This window comes from Alexandromys fortis, unplaced genomic scaffold (genome assembly GCF_014885135.2).
Source record: "Alexandromys fortis isolate MF-2015 unplaced genomic scaffold, M_Fortis_MF-2015_v1.1 scaffold_199, whole genome shotgun sequence".
Taxonomy (NCBI): Eukaryota; Metazoa; Chordata; class Mammalia; order Rodentia; family Cricetidae; genus Alexandromys; species Alexandromys fortis.
Window position 1 is genome coordinate 682,697 of NW_026068074.1, and position 22,367 is coordinate 705,063.

General features: G+C 43.0%; 1 protein-coding gene across 2 annotated transcripts in view; it reads right to left on the minus strand.

The window, feature by feature from the left end:
• LOC126488258 (heparan sulfate glucosamine 3-O-sulfotransferase 3A1) overlaps positions 1-22,367 on the minus strand; it is a 95,974-nt gene that overhangs the window by 59,398 nt on the left and 14,209 nt on the right. The window contains exon 1 of one of the 2 annotated variants that reach the window (XM_050121623.1): positions 5,832-6,027. The exons of the other annotated variant lie outside the window; for it this stretch is intronic. Within the exon in view, the coding sequence (XP_049977580.1) occupies positions 5,832-5,866 (35 nt within the window). The 5' untranslated portion in view covers positions 5,867-6,027. Of the gene's footprint in view, positions 1-5,831; positions 6,028-22,367 lie in introns of those variants that run through there. 2 annotated transcript variants of the gene reach the window in all.

A 22,367-nucleotide genomic window follows, 5' to 3' on the forward strand; every position in this document is an offset into this window, starting at 1 on the left:
GTGTGGGGGGGGGGGGATTAGAACCTGTAGAGAGATTGGTGTCTTTGCTCCTTCTGGAAGGATCCCAGTGTACTGAGTTGGTACTGAGTTTATCTCACTGAAAACCTTACACACAGATCCTCATTTGCTGAGATTAGGGGAAGCAGAGCTAGGTATCTGTAGAAACGGGAGTAGGAATACGGGCAAACTGAGAAGGTACTGGAACCATCCAGGAACTGCACTGCTGTGGACTGCTGACTAGGGCATGCGTCAGGAGGACGGCATCTGGTTGCTTTCCTCACCACAGCAGATCAATGGGTTGGAAATCTGGCAAGTTCTTTCATGCAGACACTCACTGATTCTAGGAACCACTAAATGGATGGAATCCATAGGACAGAAAAAATCAGCAAAGCACTAAGGCCTGCCCTCGGGTCTGTTGACTGAGGTTTCTGTCCCACCAGGTCCTACATCCATTTAGTCCCAAATAAACACACGGAGGCCTACATTAATTGTAAACTGATTTGCCTATTAGCTCAGGTTTCTTATTAACTCTTATGAGTTATATTAGCCCATAATTCTTGTCTGTGTTTGCCATGTGGCTTGGTACCTTTTTCAGCAAGGCAGTTACATCTTGCTTCCTCTGTGTCTGGATGACACCTACAGACTGCATCTTTCCTCTTCCCAGAATTCTCCTCTTCTCATTGCCCCACCTCTACTTCCTGCCTGGTTGCCCTGCCTATACTTCCTGCTTGGCTACTGGTCCATCCTCTCTCTCTCTCTCTCTCTCTCTCTCTCTCTCTCTCTCTCTCCTGTCAGTGTGTTACTGTATTGGCATTCTGAGATCCTCCGGGCTCAGTCTCCTGCAATGCACATTTTTAAGGCATGATCAACCAGCAGTAAGAGTGTGTCTTAAATATCACAGAACTGTATCTGTGTGTATTGGTGCCAGGTACCTTGATTTTTTATTATTAATTATAGTTCATTGCATGGACCAACCTACTATTACACAGTAAACCACTTGGATTCAGGCCCTGCACCAGGAATCTAAAGTGCCTAGAGAAAAGCCTACGCTCCTTTTAGCACACTTTCGTTCCCACATTTAATCAGTCCTCAGGAAGGCCTCATGCTGTAAGCCACTGGCATCTTTATATACACTGCTTCCTTACACCTTCTCATAGTAACACACACTCTCTACCAGTGTGGAAACAAGCACCTTAAACTGCAGGTCCCAGCCCCACATGGGATATCATAAGTGAATATGGTGGGTCACAAAACCTTCACAGAAGAAAAGGTTCATGAACCAGCAAAGGTCAAGCATGAATTCATAAACAGTGAATTCAAGCTGATGGAGGCAGCAGTGGCCTGGCCTGTGGCACACGACTTCACAGCAGCCTAGGTTTAGCTCACACAACACAATCACACACTGTATGTACCCCACGCCATGCTACACCAATGAATGCCTCCGAAAACACCAGGACTCAGATTCAAGACTAGTGTTCATTTTGAAATGGCATGCTTTTTCTGCACCTGAAAGTTTCTGTTCGTACAGAAACATAACAAATTAATTACAGAAAGCAGGATTTAAATAATTTCCTACCATTAAGCCTCAGCATGCAGGTATCAAATTAGTGTGGCTTTGGGATGCACCATGTCAGGGTGTTTGATTTTGAAAACCGTGGCCTGAGAGGCTGACTTGATCTTCAGAAAAAACTGATAAATAAATTTTGACTGAGAAGTAGGAAGAGAATTTCTAATACTTTATGAAATAGCACTAAGGGCAATTCTGGTGTTTTGTATTATGCATCCATGTAAAACCGTTTTCTCAGCCCTGACTATCATGAGGTGGAAGCACTGATCAGAGATGAAGAACAGTGAAGATGCTGCACATCCCGCAGCATCAGACACTCAGACAGAATGCACATCCCGCAGCATCAGACACTCAGATAGAATGCACATCCCGCAGCATCAGACACTCAGACAGAATGCACATCCCGCAGCATCAGACACTCAGACAGAATGCACATCCCACAGCATCAGACACTCAGACAGAATGCACATCCCGCAGCATCAGACATTCAGACAGAATGCACATCCCGCAGCATCAGACACTCAGGCATTATGCTCTTTGCATTTTATTTGCCCAGTGGTGTGAAGCAGGCATGAGCATGTCTGTCTTCTGAGTTTTCTATGGGTTTCTGAGGTCTGCCCAGACCTGCTGGATCCACTGGTTTCCCTCATGATGGGTTTTCTTTCCATAAGTGGTTGGGGTTTCTCATTGTATGGTAATCTTCATCCTAGATTGTGGTGGGCAACACAGGAAGTCTCCTGAGAATCGAGTTGTGAAAACCACCCAGAACAGTTTGGGTTTTTCTTCAACTGAAGACACCAAGAGTATCAGTGGTTCTGAGTTAAGTTCTTAGATTTGTGTGCTGACTTCTGGCTTTCACACTTCACAAGTATCATAAATCCAAGCTGCCAAGAAACACGTGGCTATGACTTTCTGGTTTTTTTTAACTCCTTAAACTCAATTTGTTTCGTTTTGTCTAAAAATTTAGAGAAAAAGTAAACTCCCTTGAAACTTTTCTCTCAACCCAGGAAATGCAGTGTTTTCTAATCTATAAAGTTAGGCATGGAGTTTGTCAAGGCAGCTGACTTGCTTTTATAGGGGTCACAGTTTTCTCTCTCTCAGGTCAAATGCAGATTCCTGTCCATCTGAGAACCCCAGCCCCATCCCTGAAGCCCTTCTGCCATTCCCTCCCTCTGCTCTACATGAAAACCATACCTATTCTCCTGGCAGAATTCTCTTTTTGAATTTTGGCTTCAGGAATTGGTTTTTGTTGGGGCAGCTGTGTTGTTTTGCTCAGCATGTTTTGATGTTTAGTGTTAGTGGGAGCAAAAAAAAAAAAAAAGGATTGCATCTTTCCTCTGCTTAGTCCATCTCATGCTGGAAGCATTGCCAAGGTAAATCAAGTACCAGGAAAGTAAATGGCCAAGGCTATGTCAGCACCACATCTCATGGAGAAAGGCAATGCTCAGTATCCACATGTCTTTCTGCGACAAGGCAGGCACACATGGAACTTGGTACAGGTACAGTATGCCAGATGGTGCCTCAGGCCTGGGCAAATCAGCTAATTCATCCAATGATACTCTGAGGTCATTCTCTGCCAGCCCTTCTGTTTCAATCTCTCCATACAACCAGAACTGATCTTAAGAGGTTGGTGTGTCACAATCGCCAATAGCTAAGACTTTGATGAAGGAAAGCAAGCCTGGGAGGAAAACGCTGATGGGAACTCAGTCCATTCGGACAGGAGTGGCTAATAATAGAATAAGACGATGCCAAGTAGCACAGCTGGAGAATCTCAAGGCTGTGTCCTCTTTGGCTCTGTCCCCTTTCTGTTGCCACATTCTCCATTCATCTCCATCTCAAATGTGTCTCTGGCCATTCCTGCCTCTGCCCACCTTCCTGCTCCCAGGAGCTGTGTCCTACATGTGTAGGCTGGAAGCTTTATTCTAGGAGACACTCTTAATCCCTCCTGGAGACCGACACCACACGGAAGACAGAAGTCAGCAAACCAGTGACTGGTCCTTTCAACCTCCTAAGATCCCTTGTGGCTCTAAGGTGACAGTATCGTCCCACCACTGACATTCAGATGTTCTCATGACCCCTGAGAAACTCCAGCTATAGCCAGGGATGCAGAGTCACGGAACAAGGGTGGGATCTAGAGGGTGTACCACCAGCACTGCCTGAGTTACGTAAAGCCTCCCTGCTGAGGAATTTCAGTGTCTCTCCTGAGTGTCTGGCTGTGTCCTGCTCAGGCCAATAACTCAGAAACTCAGTTCTTGCTTTTTGTGCTAAAATGATTAGAACATCAGACCACTGTTTCTGACACGTCTTTGATACCGAAGACAATGTTGCCTTATAATTGACTCTGGAAACAAGACCTTATGACCTTTCCCTGAACATAATTGAAATGATGAGACTATGTATTTTCTCACATGCTTACAGAGACTTTAGGTATCCAAACACCTTGTTTTTAAAAGTCAAAGCAATTCTAGTTCAATCAAAGGAAAAGCATAATTATATTTTTCAAAAGAAACTGAGGCACGGCCACGGAGAGTGAGTCCCAGGGGCAGGAGATGTGTACAGCACACACACACTTCTTAGACGCATAAGCTAAAGGTTTACCACGGTCCATACAAGCTCACACCAGTGGCGACTAGTGACCACAGAAAGGAGTAAAGGCGGGAAACTGGGAGGGAAGGAAGCCGTGAGAACCAGAGACTGTGAGGTCATCAGGGTGCTGCCTGTTCAGAAGCAATGGGGCTCATTCTCGGGTGGGATACAGTTCTGAGGGAAACCCTAGAAAAAGACTATCTATCAACTCCTCTGTGACAATAGGAGAATGAGCATGGTCCCTGCTGGAGTTTGTTGTACCAACATTGCTTATCTAAGACGACAATTTCTTTTTCCTCTTTAGCTCCACCTAACTCAAAGGCTGTGAATCATTTAGCTGGTGATTCTTTCAGCTGTTTGTGAGCCAGTGGGAAGAACTTGCTCAGAGCGCATCCAAGGTTCAGTGAGCTACCAATTTGCTCCTTATGCCCTGTGTCTACGGCTGACTCAACTCCACTTAACTTTCCTGGAGACCTGTGGTGTCTGAAAGAAAAGACAGTGTCCAGACTGGGAAGAAAACAAAGGCTGTGCACCAGATGGAAACCAGAGCTGGAAAGGGGTGTGACACAGTGACCAGGGTAAAAACTGCCAACAGAATCCAGGCAAGAGGTAGGTGGGTTTTCATAAAGAATTCTTTAAGCTTTGCTCTACATTGAAGATTTTCATAATAAAATTATGTTTGTCCCTCACCCTTACTACACATTCTAGCTTCTGTGTATCACTTAGAGACATTTCTTTTAAGATGCCCAAGTATTTTCATAATACCAAGTTTTAAGCCAAGTCCCTTTTGGAGGGGTCAAAACAAAGTCCTATGAAGAAAGCTGACTTGTTCCAATCAAGTCACCAAATGCAGAAGTCCTCAATCCCACATCAGTCTGGCGTCTGTCCACAGAAGCAGGCTCCCTGGAGGAAGGACCTTGGATGTGACCAGTTTTCTAGGGTCATTTTTCCTGCCCTATCCTCAGACCCAAGTTCTTATCGTTCAGGATTAAAGAGATGGACATTCAACAACTGACTTCTAGGTTTCTCATGCAAATGTGCTCTGCCAAAACCACATAAAATAAAATAAATAAGCGAAACCCAGATTCAAGGAGTAAGCATCCTGTTTGGGATATGGGAAGTGTGAAAAGAGTGAGTTCACAGTCCCCTGTGCTGGAGAGAAGAGACGAACTGTGTGCGCAATGTGATTGTGTGATGAACAGCCTAACCCCAAAGGACAGAAAGGAATCGTTCTCTTTTCCATAGACTTGGAGTTTAAGAGGATGTGGAAAAACATTAGAGCAGACTCTACTAAAGTTTGACTCTCAAATATTGTCCATCCATGAGATTGTTTATCCTACCATCCCAGCTGCCAGGCCCACTCTATCTTTAGTGTTCTCGGTCCTCGGCAGCCTCTTCCCACAGTCCACAGTCTGTATCCCTCGCATCATTGTGGCCCAGTGTCTCATTCATTTTAAAGCATCTTTCCATAGCCCCACGATACCCCTGAGGTCTATCTCAAGGCCTCGTGTTCCCCCTCTTGAAACTTGCTCCAACCATGGCTTCCCTTTTCCCTAAGCAGCACACTCCAAGACAACAGTTGTAGTCTATGCCCTTGTCAGGAAGGCTCCAAGCAGAACTCAGCACCTCCCATCCCCCTCCCCGCAGCCATCCAGAACCACTGCCCATTTTCCCTCACCTTCCCCATACCACACTGACATCTTTCTCCCACATTATGCAGACGCCAGAAGAGGATAACTCTTCCTTTTCGAACTCACCCAGGACTTCATTGTGTTTAGCTGAGAGAGTTGCAGTCCTCTACTTGGAGGAGTGTGTACCTCCCACACTTCTGTCCAACATGGACCCATGAGCTGTGGGTTTAATGTTTGAATTCCTCTAAGGTTCCCGAGTGAAAGCTCTAATTCCAAGTGTGATGGGGTTGGAACTGGGTTTCTGCAAGTGTTGGATGGAGATGAGGTCACGGGACACAATGATTCAACACCCTCTAAAGGATATGAGAGTGCTTGTTTCGTTTCCTCTGTCCACTCTACTTTGGGAAATTTGTCAAGAATGTAACAGCGTACAAACAAAGAAGGTTTCTCTTTTAGATATCACATCTAGTGGTGTCTTGACCTAGGACTTTCTGGCATCAAGAATAAGAAGAAGCAACTGTTTGTCTTTTAAGTAACCCAGATTATAGTAATTTTGTTCTATCAACTCAAACAGACGGACAGAATTCTTGGTGGAGTTTGATCCCCATTCATGGTTCATGAGACTCACATTTAGACACTTCTCGATTGATTTAGCCTACTCCTGCCACAAAATCTACTTTCCAAGATATTTAAATGCTGATGCCATGACCCTGCTCAAAAATGTTGCCATTTCTGTAGAAAAATCGCATGGGGGCAGAGGGGCTTGAGCCAGGTTTACTCTGAGTAACAGCCCTGGCTGTCCTAGAACTAGCTCTGTAGATCAGGTTGGCCTCAAACTCACAGAGATCCACCTACCTCTGCCTCCTGAGCGATGGGATTAAAGTCAAACACCACTACTGCCTAGCTACAATCCTCTCTGTAGCTCCTCCTCCACATGCAGTTATCTTAAAGGGAGTTTCTTTGTGATGTTTCACTGTTGATGTAATTCTTACCCATTCTTAAAAGTGCCATAGCATTACAGAACCTTTCCCCAAAGTACTATCTCATTCAGGTGGCTTTTCCATAGCACTGTCTCATTCAGGAGGCATTCCCCCAATACTGTCTCATTCAGGAGGTTCACCTCTCTTTCTGAAATTCACTGATGCAGATCTATACACTTTTTTTTTAAAGTTGCATAAAGATGTTTGAGGTAAAAGAGCAGTGCGGTTCTAAGCCTCTATTTCGATTTCATAATTTCCCAAATTGCTAGGGCTTTGTTGGTGAGCTGTACCAGCCAGATAAGAGCAGGGTCATTTTCGGAGGGAGGGGAGAAAGGGTCCCTGGGCTCCTGAGTCTGCATCTTCTCATTCCTCATCCCAACTAAGATCTTGTTCTTTGCATCTCTACAACTGTGACCCAAAACAACCTTTAAAATCATGTGGACTCTGGGGGCATTTCATTTTAATTTATACCCCTCCCATAGATGATGCAAGAGATAATCTTAAGAATTAGTTCATTATTCCAAAAGTGAGCAACCTTCTCTTCAAAATTGTGTTGTTTTGTTTTGTTTTAATTTGTCAGTAAATTGAATGGTATAATTTAGTCGTCATTTTCAGGTTTGGTGCTGATGGCAAAGAGGGTATTTGCTTGGTAAGAGGATCTACCTAAGGTGCCGTTGATGAATTGAGCTCAAGTTTCCACCAATACCGATTCTGCCTGATCTGGCTACACTCCCAGTCCTCCGAGGTTCACTTCCCAGTCCCCAGTCGTACCCGTGCAATTTCTTGAGGGCTACCTTCCAGGATGCTTCTGACCTACACAGACTTTCGATCTAGAAGAAAAAAAAAATAGACAGAAAAGCTACAGACCCTGGTCTGAGTTTTCCTCTCTCTCATTATAATAAGACACTGACGAAAACCAATGTGGGAAGAAGAGTTTATTTGGCTTGCGGATCACAGTCCATTCCAATGAAAAGCAAGATAGGAACTCAGGGCAGGAACCTGAAAGTAGGAACTGAAACAGAGGCCCTGAAAGAGAGCTACTTACTAGCTTGCTCCTCATGGCTTGCTCAGCCTTCTTCTTTATACAACCCCGGACCTCCTTGCCAGGGTCGGCACCTTCCACACTGGCCTGCCTCTTCCTTCATAAAACATTAATCAATGAAATGTCCTAAAGACTTGCCTATAGATCAATATAATGGAGGCATTTTCTCCATTGAGATGACCCTGGCTTGTTTCAAGTTGACAGACTTAACCAGGACAGTTCTGCTGGGAAGAGCAAGAGCGAGAGGCAGAGTTTACTCAGATCTATGCTGATGCCACATTTTCTAAGTCATAGTCACTCGGCACAGAACACACTTACAGAAGGGGATAACTCCAGGCTTGGAGGGAATTCTTATGAAAAATTTTAAAGACTACTCCATGCAATCTCACTAACTTATTTACTGGATCTTCCTGTAAAGGCCTTTACAATGGAATTGACTGACACTTGCGCAGTGCTCAGGCATGCTTCTTTTATGTCTCAGTCCAAGGAAGCCGGGCACTGAAAATAGATTTTTTTTTGGCATATCAGAAAGCATGCTTACATGCATGTTTAAAAAATAGCATACAGATGTTCTGAGAGGCCATTCATAAGATGAAGATAGAAACTTAAAGTGGTTTTTAATGCAGCTCACCCACTGGGCATTCCCAGCTTGGCCTAAAAACAAGATGCCCATGCCAGCCTTAGCTGAGTCGATCATCTAACACCAAGGCCATTTAGTAATAAGACTGCTAAATAACTAACAGGCACTTTGATGGGCATTTTTGTCCTCAGGACAAGTTATGAAAACACAAAACAAACACCCAAACCACGACAGAGTCTTGTTTGCTGTTCCACGTGATAGCAGGAGATGAGGCGCTGTGGCTCGTTACCAACAACCAGCATTGGTTAACACAAACAAACAAAACAACAACAACAATGACAAAGACAAGAAAATGGTTGTCCTGTGTGCCCCCAGCCTGAGAGCAGATGCAAATGCACAATTCAAAGTGTTATTTCTCCCAAGTGGGCATTGCTTTTGGACTATGGTACAGTCAGACCAGATGTCTGGGATCGCCTGTACACACAGGCATTCTGAGACACCTTTCTTCAGGCATACACAAGGATACATAGAGAAAGGTGTTGTAGACAGGCTATCAATCTAGAGCCCTAACAGTATTCATCCTCTCACAGGACCAGCAAGATTCTGCTGCAGCTTTTACAAAGGACAGCTTTGCAGCCTCGGAGAAAGGCTTGAAACCGCTTCACCCTGTTTTACTCTAACTGTTGTTTCTCCTGAGACATTATCCTGCAAAAGTCACTGTCAGTGAGCAGCGGTGATTGGTCCAGACAGTCCAAGATGGTTACGTGTGTGGAAGCGAGATACTGAAATTATGTTAAACACTGAACAACAGGGTGGCTGGCTCAGGTGACTTACCGTAACCCAGAGAGCAGAATCTATGAAACGTTTAAATTCATTTTAATAAGTCTTTAAAGTCTGATTACAAGCCAGACCTTCCACAGTGGACTCTGATTTATTTCTTCAACGCTTTCTGGAGCCTAGGCCCCTTGGCCTCTGTATGTAACACAGGGCTTAGTTCAGGAAAGGAACTCAGTCATAGCCGATGAGCAGAAGTGAAAAATAGTCACTCACACTCCTAGTGTGACTCTGGATGGGCCCTCACTTTTGATATTTTTATTTCATGTGTGCAGCTGTTTTGCCTGCATGTATGCCTGTGTACCACAAGCATGTAGTGCTAGAGAAAGGCGAAATTCCCTGCAACTGGAGTTACTAGTTATTAGATTCCATGTAGGAGCTGGGAATCGAACCTGGATCCTCTAGAAGACTAGCCAATGCTCTTAACTGTCATCTCTCCAGTCCTGGATAGACCCTCTTACCTAAGTAAGAGCAACAGCAAAAGGCCACAGAATAGAAACAGGGATGGTAGTTGCTTGAATTTGATTTTTTTTCCCCCTGAATCAGAAATAGATGCTGATTGTCCATTATCAGCGGTAACCACCCAACCTGTGACGCTCATTGTCTACACACCAAGGGAAATATCACACGGGTGGACAATCAGGACACTTTGGAGCCTACCACACACTTACTACATTCTCAGCTATCCAAATGTCTAGCACTGCATTATTTTTTGCAAAGAAATCAATCATTCCATTAATATGAAATTCTGTATCTTTCTTGCTCGACCACATTACCACCTGCAAGAGCCTGCTCCGAGTGTGAATTCTCACAGCCCGCTGGAAACCTGTTTCATCCTGTGTTTTGAATGTGCTTAGTCTTTGGCCTCATGGATCTCTTCCTGGAAAATATATCCTCACCAACTCCTATTGGCCATCACAGACAGCTGGCAAAGGAGGATCCCGTCGAGTGGACTATTTATAAGAAACTCAAGCTTGAAAGTGCCCCGGAGACAATGCCAGCAAATCATGGTAGACTTCAATGTCACTGCAACGCTTATGAAATACTTAACATTGTAGTTAGAGGACGTGAATCCATGCTCCCAAATGATAACGGCAGTGTAGGAAATACGTGCACACGAATGCCCGACAAGTTATGTATCAATCTGGTGACTAGGGCTGTCCTTTGGAATTCTGTTTGCTATTTTGTTTCCTGGTTTTCTGTAATGGATTTGCAAAGGCAGTCACCTCTGCAGTTGTATGAGAATATCAGTCCATGCCACATAAAATTGTGCCAAGTAAGAAGACTGGCAATGGTGGTAACAATGTTTTACAAATGATAAATTGTCAATCCTTCTGTAATACTCCAACCAACACAGTACTTCATTGCTGGAAAGTCTCTAAGACAGTGGTTCTCAACCTTCCTAATGCTGCAATTCTTTAATACAGCTCCTCATGATGTGATGAACCCCCCCCCAAGCAAAAATTATTTCATTGCTACTTCATTTCTGTAATTTTGCTACTGTTGTAAATCATCATGCAGAAATCTGTGTTTTCTAAAGGTCTTTCACCTCGTTGAAAGGGTCAGTCAATCCCCAAAGGCATCACACCACACAGGTTGAGAACCACCACTCCAGTGTTTTCTCCAGGAAGCAGGCTTTGGAAGGTTTGCAGCCTGTGTGTTTCTGTAAAGTGTTGCATGGGGCTGCTCTAAAGGCGGCTCAGCCAAGCAGCAGATTTGAACGGCTATAATGTGGGATGTCCTTCTGTATATGTGTTGCTTTTATTGGTTGATAAATACAGCTTTTAGGGCCAAGAGTTTAGCAGAGTAAATTCAGGTGGGATATCAGAACAGAGATAGAGAGAAAGAGTAGGCAGAGTCAAGGAGACACCATGTAGCTGCCAAAGGAGACAGATGCTGGAACCTTACCTGTAGGCCACACCCTTACGGCAATACACAGATTAAAAGAAATGGGTTTATTAAAGATGGAATAGTTGGTTAAAGGAAGTCTGAGCTAATAGGTCAAACAGTCGTGTAATGAATATAGTTTCTGTGTGATTCTTTGGGTCTGGGCAGCCAGGAATGAAAGAGCAGTCTCATCTCACAAAGTGACTTACAAAGTGTCACCCATACATTTTGGGCTAACCCGCATGGCCAGTCACATACTTCTGGTCTGGATGCTTGTATGCCTGCTAAGGGTTAGGAGGAAACTAGCTGAGAGCACCCCAATCTGGGAAAGCAGCTAGATGGAGTCTGCTAAATTTGCACAGGCAGGAAAACATGGTGGATTCTCGCATCCATATAGAGAGACATTTCTAGTCTGCACAGCATGCTGCATGGCATATTTAACTTTTACTCAGACAAAAAGGGTTTATGTGCTGCACAATGCTTCTAAGAGTTGACATGTGAAGCTCCCATCCAGCAGTTCCAGAGCTGGTGGTAAGCGTACCTCAGCCATACTGAAAGGCCAAGAGAGGCAGAGCCAGCATCCAGGGCTGCTTGAGACAACACTGCTTACCATTTTAAAATGCTCCTTTTAAGAAAAGGATTTCAGATACATATTAGGATAGATTCAGACATAAAAGACCTCTAAATGAGAGACAGCGTGTTTTAAAAACTGTATGTAGTCTAGAAAGAGAGAAGAAAGGGAGTAAGAAAGGGAGTACAGAAAGACATAGATTAAAGGAGTAAAGATAATAAATATTAGAAAGTAATAGAGTAAAAAAATAAGCTGTGTAAAGATGAAAAATGCACAGCGGGCTTGGATTATATGCATTATTGTGTTTTCTTTAAATTTTTTGACTGTTAATGAGATGACTGCAGAGAGACATTTGATTCTAGGGGCTGTAAGTTAAACCAACATAAAAGTATCATGATTTCAATTTTGGGTCTAAGGATATGTTACTTTGGAAAAAAGGTTCTGCTTTTGTTTCCACAGAAACTGAGAACCTGTGGATTCCTTCCAGTCTAATGTGGTTTGATGGAACAAGGCTTCTTCTGAAAGGTCTCCATGAACCCTAAAAATACTTTGCTCAACAAACAGCAGGATGCAGTTTAGAGAAAACAGCCCTCAAATTTCCAAAATTATTATTTATAAATGTTTGTTTTCATTTAAAGGGGGATATGATATAGAAATGAATACTTTGCATTGGTATGGATCTTGGTATATTGATACAAAATTAAGGTCAATTTTGTTATATGTATATTTCTACTCTTGTTTAAGGTATTGTGTTCATGTAGTTCATTTAAAAATGTAATGTATAGTTAAGAAATATAGATCAATAGATAGTCATCTATAATAATCAAACTTTTAATTACAGAGATACATTTCAGCTATCTAGATAATCTCCAACATTTCAAAGACCTACAGAATATGGCATTTTAAAGTTTTTAAGAATTTAGACTTTTCTTGTCAGTGAGACATGTCTGTTTCTGGCAGCACCAACTACTTCAGAGAGGTTGATGGGCATTGCAAAAACTCATTATGGAATTTGCTTTGAATGTGACAAAGCTAGCCATTTGGGCAAGAAACTGCTCTTGCCTGGACTTCTTAATGGTATGCTGCATGAACTGAACATGCAGGACCACAGGAAAATGACTGCTGAACTTGCCTAAAGAAGGTGAGGCAGTCCTTCAGGGTTCCTGCTCCACAGAAGAAACTGCCAGACATTCTGCAGGACACAGAAAAAAAGCAACTGATAAACTTTGCTAGTACAAGGCAGAACAGATCTTCAACTTTCCTGCTTCATGGAAAGTCTGCCAGATACTATAGGCCTGTAGGCTGAAGATGAATGCCCCAATGTGAACTTTGGGTGACTGTCCAGGCAATGAGATGTCTCTGTCATTTCTAGAACTTTGGAAGTTGCTTGCAATGCACTTCCTGTTTATTTAGGTAAAATTATATCTTTCTGGGGTCTTTGAAGGAGTTGAAAACAGTTATAGTTCTCCTTTTTATGATAAAAATAAATTAGCTATAAAACTTTAGACTTATAAAGATAGGATAGATGATTATTTTCCTTAATTGACCAAATAGTAAATGTACTAAATATTGTAATTATAATTCTTGCTTGATAACTGTTTTGTATATTTAATTTTACTATGTTAAAGTTAAAAAACTTTCTTTTTATTTAAACAGAAAAGGGGATATGATGTGGGATGTTCTTATGTATATGTGTTGCTTTTAATGGTTGATGAGTAAAGTTGTTTGGATCAATGGCTTAGCAGAGTAAAGCCAGGTAAAAAATCATAACAGGGATAGAGAGAGAGAGTAGGCAGATTCAAGGAGACACTGGGTAGCTGCTGAAGGAGAAAGACACCCAGAACCGTTACTGGTCGGCCACAGCATCGTGGTGATACAAGATTAATAGAAATGGGTTAATTCAAGATATAAGAGCTAGCTAGAAATAAGCCTGAGTCATTGATTGACCAAGCAATGTTGTGATTAATATATTTTTTGTGTGATTATTCAGTATGGGATGCCAGGAAGAGAAAGAGCAGTCTCTGCCTACACAGCAGTGTTTGTAACACAGTCACTGCTGCAGTGTTGCCCCTATCTGGCTGCATTCAGTGGAATACAGTTTTCTGCATTCTTCCAGTGTGTGTGTGTGTGTGTGTGTGTGTGTGTGTGTGTATGTGTATGTATGAATTCATACATAAGAAAATGTAAAATTCACATTATGCTCCAAAGGTTTCAAAAATATTAATCTCACTGAGGGAAAAAAAGTCAAATGTTATGAATGACACTGTTTTCCTAATAAATAATCAAACTTGAATATGAGCTAACAACAAAAATAAAACACTCCCGAAGTTGTCCATGCTAACCATACTGTATCAAAACCACCAGTCCCAGGGACAACAATGCTGTAATGAAGGACTTTCCTTCCCAAACAAGTCCTGCTATGCCAGTATGCAAGGGTTATCTTAGCATATTATCTGGAGGAACCTGCAGCTAAGCATACTTAATCTTCTTCAGAGCACCTGGCTTCAGTTCCCAGCACCCACATGGCAGCTCACAACTCCAATCCCAGGGGATCCAATGCCATCTTCTGGCCTCTGTGGACCCTGCACAATGTGGTGCATAGATATACAGGCATACAAAACACTCACACACATGGAATAAATAACAATTTAAAGCATGTTGTCTGATGACTGCAATCACTCCAGAAATGTTTTATAAAATGTTGATCAGATAAGAACTGGGTTAAATGACCCTGAGGTCATTGCTAATCCCAATAATGGAATTTAATAAAAGTCTACTTTGTTTCTTAATTTTTTTAAGGTATGAATTAACACGCTCCATTCCCGGAGGGCTGAGCTTTAGGGCAAACCCCATCATTTTTCAATAGGGATCAAGTATTATAAAAATACAGCCAGTCACACATTCCGAGTGGATGTGTTTCTCATTTATATTAAAATTTTAATGCACTTTATGTTTAGTCATAGTTATATCTCAAAATCTGCAAGGGCATGAAATGCCTCTCCTTTCTGCTATTCTTTTTGCAACTGTATGCTGTAATCGTTTAAATTATTTGCTTCTGGTTACAGAGACACCTATTTTCTTGAATTGCCATCTTGGCATTACTCTGCCAATAAAATACAGCCCACAGACTCATCCATTTTCTCTAAGTGTTACCTGAGAACAGCTTGATGCCTTCCTCTGGCTTGAAAACTCCTTTGACTTAAACAAATATAAAAGGGCTTCCCCGGGAAAGGGTTTATCCAGCGAATCACTTCTTTTTCTCCCTCATGGATAGCAGAGAAAAGAAACTACCCTAGAAAAGCATGGGACATCATAACTCAAATACAAGTTCAAACGTTCAAACTTCCGGAGGACTTAGGGAGAAGAAAATGGGGCTTCCTGTGGACTGGGAAAATGACTCTACCTGGGCTTCCAGAGCAGAGCCAGTCTGTCCTCCGAATTCTGAGAGCAGTTCTATGTAAAAAGTCAGGTGTTTACGTCACCACTACACTCGAGTTGCTTAGATATCCAGCTGCTAAATTATGTTTTGAATTTCCTACTTTGAAGGGAAAGTAGGAAATTTGATTGGTCCACAGCTTTGACACCCGGCTTGTGTATCATGTTAGTAAGCGCATAGCAGTGGGTGTCTAAGTCAGGAAGCTTGCAAAAGTGTGTCCATGGGCTCCTGTTTCTCTGCTGTTTAAAAAGTTTTAAATTGCATTTAATGTGTGATTCTGTATGTGTGCCTTGTGTGTGTGTATGTCCTTATAGGTGTGTGTCTGTCTGTGTGTTTGTCTATGTGTCTGTGTGTGTTTGTCTATGTGTCTGTGTGTGTGTCTGTATAGGTGTGTGTCTGTCTGTGTGTTTGTCTATGTGTCTCTGTGTGTACACCATGGCACACATATGAAAGTCAGATAACAATTTCTGGTACTCAGTCCTCCCCTTCCACTACCTGGGACCTGAGGCTTGGCAGTGAGGGCTTTCATATCCCACCAACCGCCTTTGATGTTTTACAAGACGCAGAGGAACTGTGCTTACAAAATCAGAGCCAAAACACAACCTGTCCACCGATGCAGTGTGATAAACAGTTAAACACACACATATACATAGAAAAAGCATTTCTCATCCAGGGGTGTCTAAGCATGTCGAAGTGTTGCCTCTGCATGGCTGCAGGGCACTGTTCTCTCCTTCATCACAGCATTTTATTAATGATTTCCATGGTATTGAATGAATCAGTGATGGAGAAAGTGCATCTGTGGTACTGTCGCATTTTCCAACACTGTCATAGAGAGGGGTCCTCAATGTGCACACACTCAGGATTGTGATTGACTATACAGGATACTCAATGTGCACACACTCAGGATTGTGATTGACTATACAGGATACTCAATGTGCACACACTCAGGATTGTGATTGACTATACAGGATACTCAATGTGAACACACTCAGGATTGAGCTTGACTGTAGAGAATACTCAATGTGCACACACGTGAGATTGAGATTTGCTGTACATAGTATGTAAGGAGTTGCACAGGCCAGGAAGTCCAGCTGGTTGCTCGCTGTGGTAGATAGCTCAAATTTCTGGTAAGACCGCACTGCTATCCATCCACCAAGATGTTTCTTCATGAAGGAAGGTCAAGGGAACAAAAGTATGTACAAACCGGAAAGGTGGTCAATAGAGGGTATGAGGACTCACTAAAACCTCAGTCACAGAAACAAGGCTAGGGAGAACCATGGAGAACAGGTACATGCTTTCTCCATCTGTGATCTTAGGGCTTGTTCATCTCTTGGGGGAAGACCGAGGAAATACCAATCTTAACAATCTACAGAATCTGAAACTACTTTCGTGTGTGTGTGTGTGTGTGTGTGGTGTATGTGCATGCATGTTCTGACATGTATGGATGCACATGTTGCTAGGGTGTACATGCATGTGTGTGCATGTTGCCTAGCAGTTCACATCAGGAGTCTTCCTTGGTTGCTCTCTCCCTTATTCACTGAGGCAGAGTCTCTCAGTTCGGTGCTAAGCTTGCAGTACTGCTGGTCTACCCAGCCAGCTTGCTCTGGGATCCTCTGTCTCGGCCTCCAAAGGCTGCAGTTGGAGGTGGACCACCCTGCTCCTTTGACTATTATGTAGGTTCTGTGGAACCAGATCTACTTCTCACACTTGCTGCCCCCACAGCAAGCGCCTTAAGGGCTAAGCTGTGTTTCTAGCCTCAGACACTGGTTTTAAACCTTACTTTCTTTCCTGCAGGCCACTTTGTACTGCCAGAGCAGATGCAATGTTGGCCCTCACCTGTGATGCCAGCTCCCATCTGCTGCTTGCCTTCTCCTGTACTGTGGTTTCTGCTCCCACAGTGAACCAACTGCAATGCCCTCACTCCTCTGCAGAGGGCCACCCAAAGGGCAACTTTATTCCTGTCAGGGCTTTAGAGAAGTGAAGACTTAGGAACCCCTTCCAGTTTGAGCCAAGTGGGTTCTGCTTCTTTTTTTGGCTTCCTCTTCCAGCTCTGCATTTCAGCCCACCTCCCTCCCTCTCTCTGAAAATAGCCCCTCGTGAGTCACTCGGTACACTGCCCCAATGGATCTGTGAATAGACCAGAAGGATAGTCATGGCAAAATAAGTTATTTGTAATAGTCTAAGTTTAAACTCAAATAGACATCCCAGGAATAATTGCTGAACTACCTACAACTCTACTTGTTTTAATTTAAGCTCATCTGGAAATTTCCAGGTTATTTCTCTGTGAAAATCTACGAGTTGGAGAAATAAAACCACTCTCACTTAAATGGGTACTCAAACACCGTAGTCAGGTATTTTAGAGCCACAAGCAGCAAATTTGTGATTCAGGTGAGCTGTCTTGGTTTTCTCATGTTGGAATATTTTTTTAATTTTATTTCATTTTTAGAGCTTTATCATCGACACCAAATGTCCAGAGATGAGAAGAAAGATCCAGGATCATGTTGGAGAGTGTGAAAGTGTGTGAATGTTGACTGTGATTTAATGTTTACAGTAAAGAATTGAGAACCCATAAGAATACATATATAACCAGTCCAGTATTGGCGGGCGTCGGGGTAAGGTTAAATTTCTTCATTGGCACATGGGACTTTCAGGCAGGTGTTTGAAGTCAGTTTGGCTTCTCACGTGTGGAATTTAGAACAGGCTGATGAGTTGCCACTTTCGGGATCAGCCACCACTCTGTGGCCAAAATGTTCAAGAAACAGAACAAGCATATTGATTGCCATGCGTGTTCTACAATTAACAGTGCAATCCACTCGAATCCATGCACAGACACACTACCTGATGAGTCAGAAGTTCAGGGCATGCATTTACTTATTGCTGGTCCAGAGAACCCAAGTTTGGTTTCTAGTACTCAATGCCAGATGGCCTGTAACTCTAGTTCTAGGAGATTCAATACTTTCTTATGGTCTCCACGGGCACACATGTGCACGTACACACACACCCCCTCCCACACACACATGCTTGAAACTTGAATTGGAATGGCCCAAGAACAAAGAAATTATTAGTGAAATCACCATAAGTAATAAGTAATAACATCAATGTGAAAAACAGGATTTAAAAAAACATACACATACACACACTTGAAACCCCTCGTCAGCTCAAGAAAATTTGTGTGAATGACAAGCCAGAGTGATCACAGAGCAGTCATGAAGACTCTGGTCAACTCACGTCCAAGACAGAGGGGGGTGGAGAAGGCTGGATGCACAAATGGTACCATCCCTGGAACTCCCCCCCCCCCTTCTCTGACGGTTCTCCTTCACCCAGCATCTCATTGCTACCCTCAAGGTTAGACCCACGGAGCCCAGAGGAGTCTCAAAGTCACTCAAGACTTCCTAACTGACAATGCAAACAGTCTCAGCCTTCTAGAAAAGCTTTCCATGGCATTGAGCTTGGGACCACCCTTCACCCCACACTGGCATTTTATGAATTTTTTAAAAGATAGCTGTTTTGAGAGAATTTTACCATAAACACCCATCTGCCCGTGGACTCAATTCTAAATGTGCATTCTAATATTTTATTGGCTATTCCTATTCTTCTATTCAGTTTCTAAAGAGATGATTCTATCAGCTCAACTTTTTAAATGTTACTCAAAATTAAGTCATAGACACTGTGCAGTTCCTCCTAGATGTGTTTTCGTGCTCAACATGAATTGCAGAATCTACTCCCAGGAGTGAGCTCTTTCCACCCCTTGCTTAAGTTCTGTGCCACACTCAATGGACTCATAATTGGCATGCCATGCCCTACTAAAGCAGCAGTTTATCAATCTGTGGGTCGCAACCCCTTGTGCCCAACCGACCTTATTAAAGGGGTCCCATAACAGACATCCTGCATATCAGATATTTACATTAAAGATTCATAACAGTAGAAAATGAAGTATAGACAAAATAATTTTGTGATATGGGGTCACCAAAACATGAGGGAACTGCATTAAAGGGCTGCAGCATTAGGAAAGTTGAGAACCACTGTCCAAGAGCCATGGGCGCTTGCTAGTCTCTGACATATTCATGCACCCTGGCAAGCGACAGCACTTCCATTTCCCATGTCTAGACACAATTTGTTCTTTTGGAGAGGTGTTCTTTCTCCGTCTGCATTCACTGCTAACACCATCAATACAATATACTCACAAGAAAATGCTCAAATGTTCTGCAGTTTCTGTCCATTCCGTCATTACGGGTAGCCTTCCTCATGGGTTTTTAATCTCTACAGACAAAACATTGAGCAAATCTCTCCCCACCAGCCTTACCTATCCTCAGCCCTTCACCGTCCTCAGGATCCCTCAACAGCCACCTAAGTGGCTACAAATCCACATGCCACCAATGAGGGCTGGATTTCCAAAGTCAAATCAGAGACGAGGAGCAAAGCCAGACTTCAGCCAGCCTATCGGTTCCTTTACACGGGATTCTATCCTGAGAGCTGTGTGGAACCATGATGGCAGCCTGTTTCCTGGAATTATGGACCTTTTAAAGGGCAGCCGAGAAGAACTGAGCTGTGTGTCAGTGTGAAATGCATTGCAGACTAGCTTATTAGCCAGTTTTGTTGTGATTGCACACCGCGTTTTACTGTACACGTATTGTTTTTAATTATGGTAATGTTAAAATTCTTCTCACCTCCTTATCCATGCCATTTAAATGTGTGCGCTGGATAGAATGTTTGACGTGCGGGGATAGTTTCCATTACATTGCTTTAAAAATTATTTTAATGATGCAGCCATCGTGCCTATTTATAAAATATAATGTGATAATCCAATACATTATACAACTTGGGCTAACCAAATAGTATAATTAGCATTTCCATCTCCCTAAGGGTTCCCATTCCTTTGTGTTAGGGATGTTTGAATTACGTGTCTGCTTTCCTGTTAGTTAGAGCAGGCCTAAAATAAAGCCCAAACGCTTTAAAAAAAAAAAAAAAAAAGTCACCTGCTGATCCTCGAAAAATCTTTGCCCAGCCTTCATTCCCGATTTGGCACCTCTTCACCCACACAGGCAGGATGGCAAACTCATCCGCACTGGGAAGTTGTTGCTCAGATTGTAGGTCTGGTGGTAATGAGCCAGACTTCCTTCACCATGTCCCCAATTACTGGTACACAAATACCCAACATGCAAAAGGAAGAAGGGGGTGTGACCAGAGAAGCGCCGTAAACCAAACACACTCAAGTTCAAAGTCTAGGAAACATCAAAATGGATGCTCAAGCTTTAAAAAATAAAGAAATAAGCGACGCCTACTTTGGTGTTTGTGTGTCCAAAAACAGAATGTTTGTAGCTGGGCCAATAATTGCATTTCCCCAAAACGGCCTCATCTGGAGCCGCTCTGCACGTTTCAAGTTCCAATGGGCTACAGCCGTGCTGTGCCAAGGCAGGATGCTAGGGCACCAGGTACCACAGCAGGGGTGCTGCGGCTTCGGATTGGGATCAGGACGGAGCTGGACAACCTGCACTGTGCACCCATCACGTGTCTCCTCAAATGTTCCTGGTCGGTCATCTGCTGAGAGTAGCAAGAGGTAAGGGAAGACCTCACCTTACCCCCAAAGTCTGCAGGCTATAGGTAGTGTCCCAGACTGTCAGGGACAGCTAAGGTGCTAACAGTCGGGCTGGGCATTCGGAACCACACTGAAGTATGTCTGGCCCTTCCCAGTAAAACAAAGCAAAAACTTCTGAGTCTTGATCTAGTTGGGGGGAGGCAGGCGTGGTCATTATTTTTTTTTATTATGAAGTAGTAGTGTGCAGATTCCCAGGCCCTAGGCTCATTTGCATATCTCTTCAGCTGTATTTCCCATTTTACTAGCTGGTTGTTTTCCAGCTTTCTCTTAGGTCACCACGCACCATAGCAGACATATTTCACATCCAAAACTTTTGCATGCACTGCCTTAAATAGCAAATGACAAAGATGAAATTTGTCCAAGGGATAGGGTTCTTCCTGGAATGTGGGTGGGATCCACTCAAACTTCCTCTGCTACACTCCATTATAGTTATATCAGCGTTGGCTTTAAAGGTTGGTTTTATTACACACTCGTGAGAGTCCCATGCCATGTCACCCACCACCTTTCATCTCTCTCTGGTCCTCAGTGCCCATCAGTCTGTGGGGTAACCTCAGCCTCCTCAGATCGGGTGGCTCCACTCATGCTGATGCGCTTCCGTTCACCCAGGGATTTCCAGCAGGTACGCTCCCTCCCAGAACACTCAGGCGTGAGTATCCCTGTGTTCTTCTGACGTGTCTAAAGACATGGAAATAACGAGCCTGCTTCTCTTCATGCCAAGATCAGCAGGAGCAGAGAAATAATTTCTTCAACACTTGCTTTCTTTCTGCCAGTCATGGCCAAGGGGCAAACACACCTGAAAATCCCAAGAATTTTCATCGCAAGCATTAGGTCCCTATGACCTCCCCTCATACAAATATAAAACAGATCCAATTTGTTTTCTTTCCATCGTTAAACCCTCCCAGGGCATTCTAAGGGAACCTCTGGCTTCAGGAAAAGCCTTTTAAACAGATACTGTTGCAATCCCAAGGCCTCCTACACCAAGAAGAAAGAGCAAGGCCCCATTAGGAAGAAAAACAAACCAACTTTATTTCTTAAAGAAAAAAAGAAGCAAACCCACATTTGACGATGAAAGAAACTACAAGAATAATGAGAGTGCATCAGAAAATTTTTTGAAAAGAAAGAAAAAATAATCACGAATTTTTGCTTACTTAAGATCAGCACTATGGGACTATTTCCCTCCCTTTCCCAGAACTTTTCAAAACCTGAAGTAGGACAAACATGGCTTCAGTTAAGCAAGGAAATGCTGGGATCTCTCTCTCTCTCTCTCTCTCTCTCTCTCTCTCTCTGTGTGTGTGTGTGTGTGTGTGTGTGTGTGTGTGTGTATATATATATAAATATAAATATACATATATATATTAGGTTTAATCCATACTGAGACTCTTCAAGGACTTATGACAATAAGGCACATTATTTTTGAGTTTGTCATTCAACTCACTCTGGTCACTTTGATACTTCCTAGTGAGAAAAGAAATCTAACCCAAGAAAGAACGCTAAAAACGGCAAAGGAATTTTATTCCCACAATTTGATTGATTGCTTCCTATTCTGAATACTCAAGAAATTAAAAAACAAAACAAAATGAAGCCTTCCCTGGCTGGACTTGGGTTTCTCCAGCTAGTATTTCACAAGCAGACAACACCAGAAAACACAAATGAATGA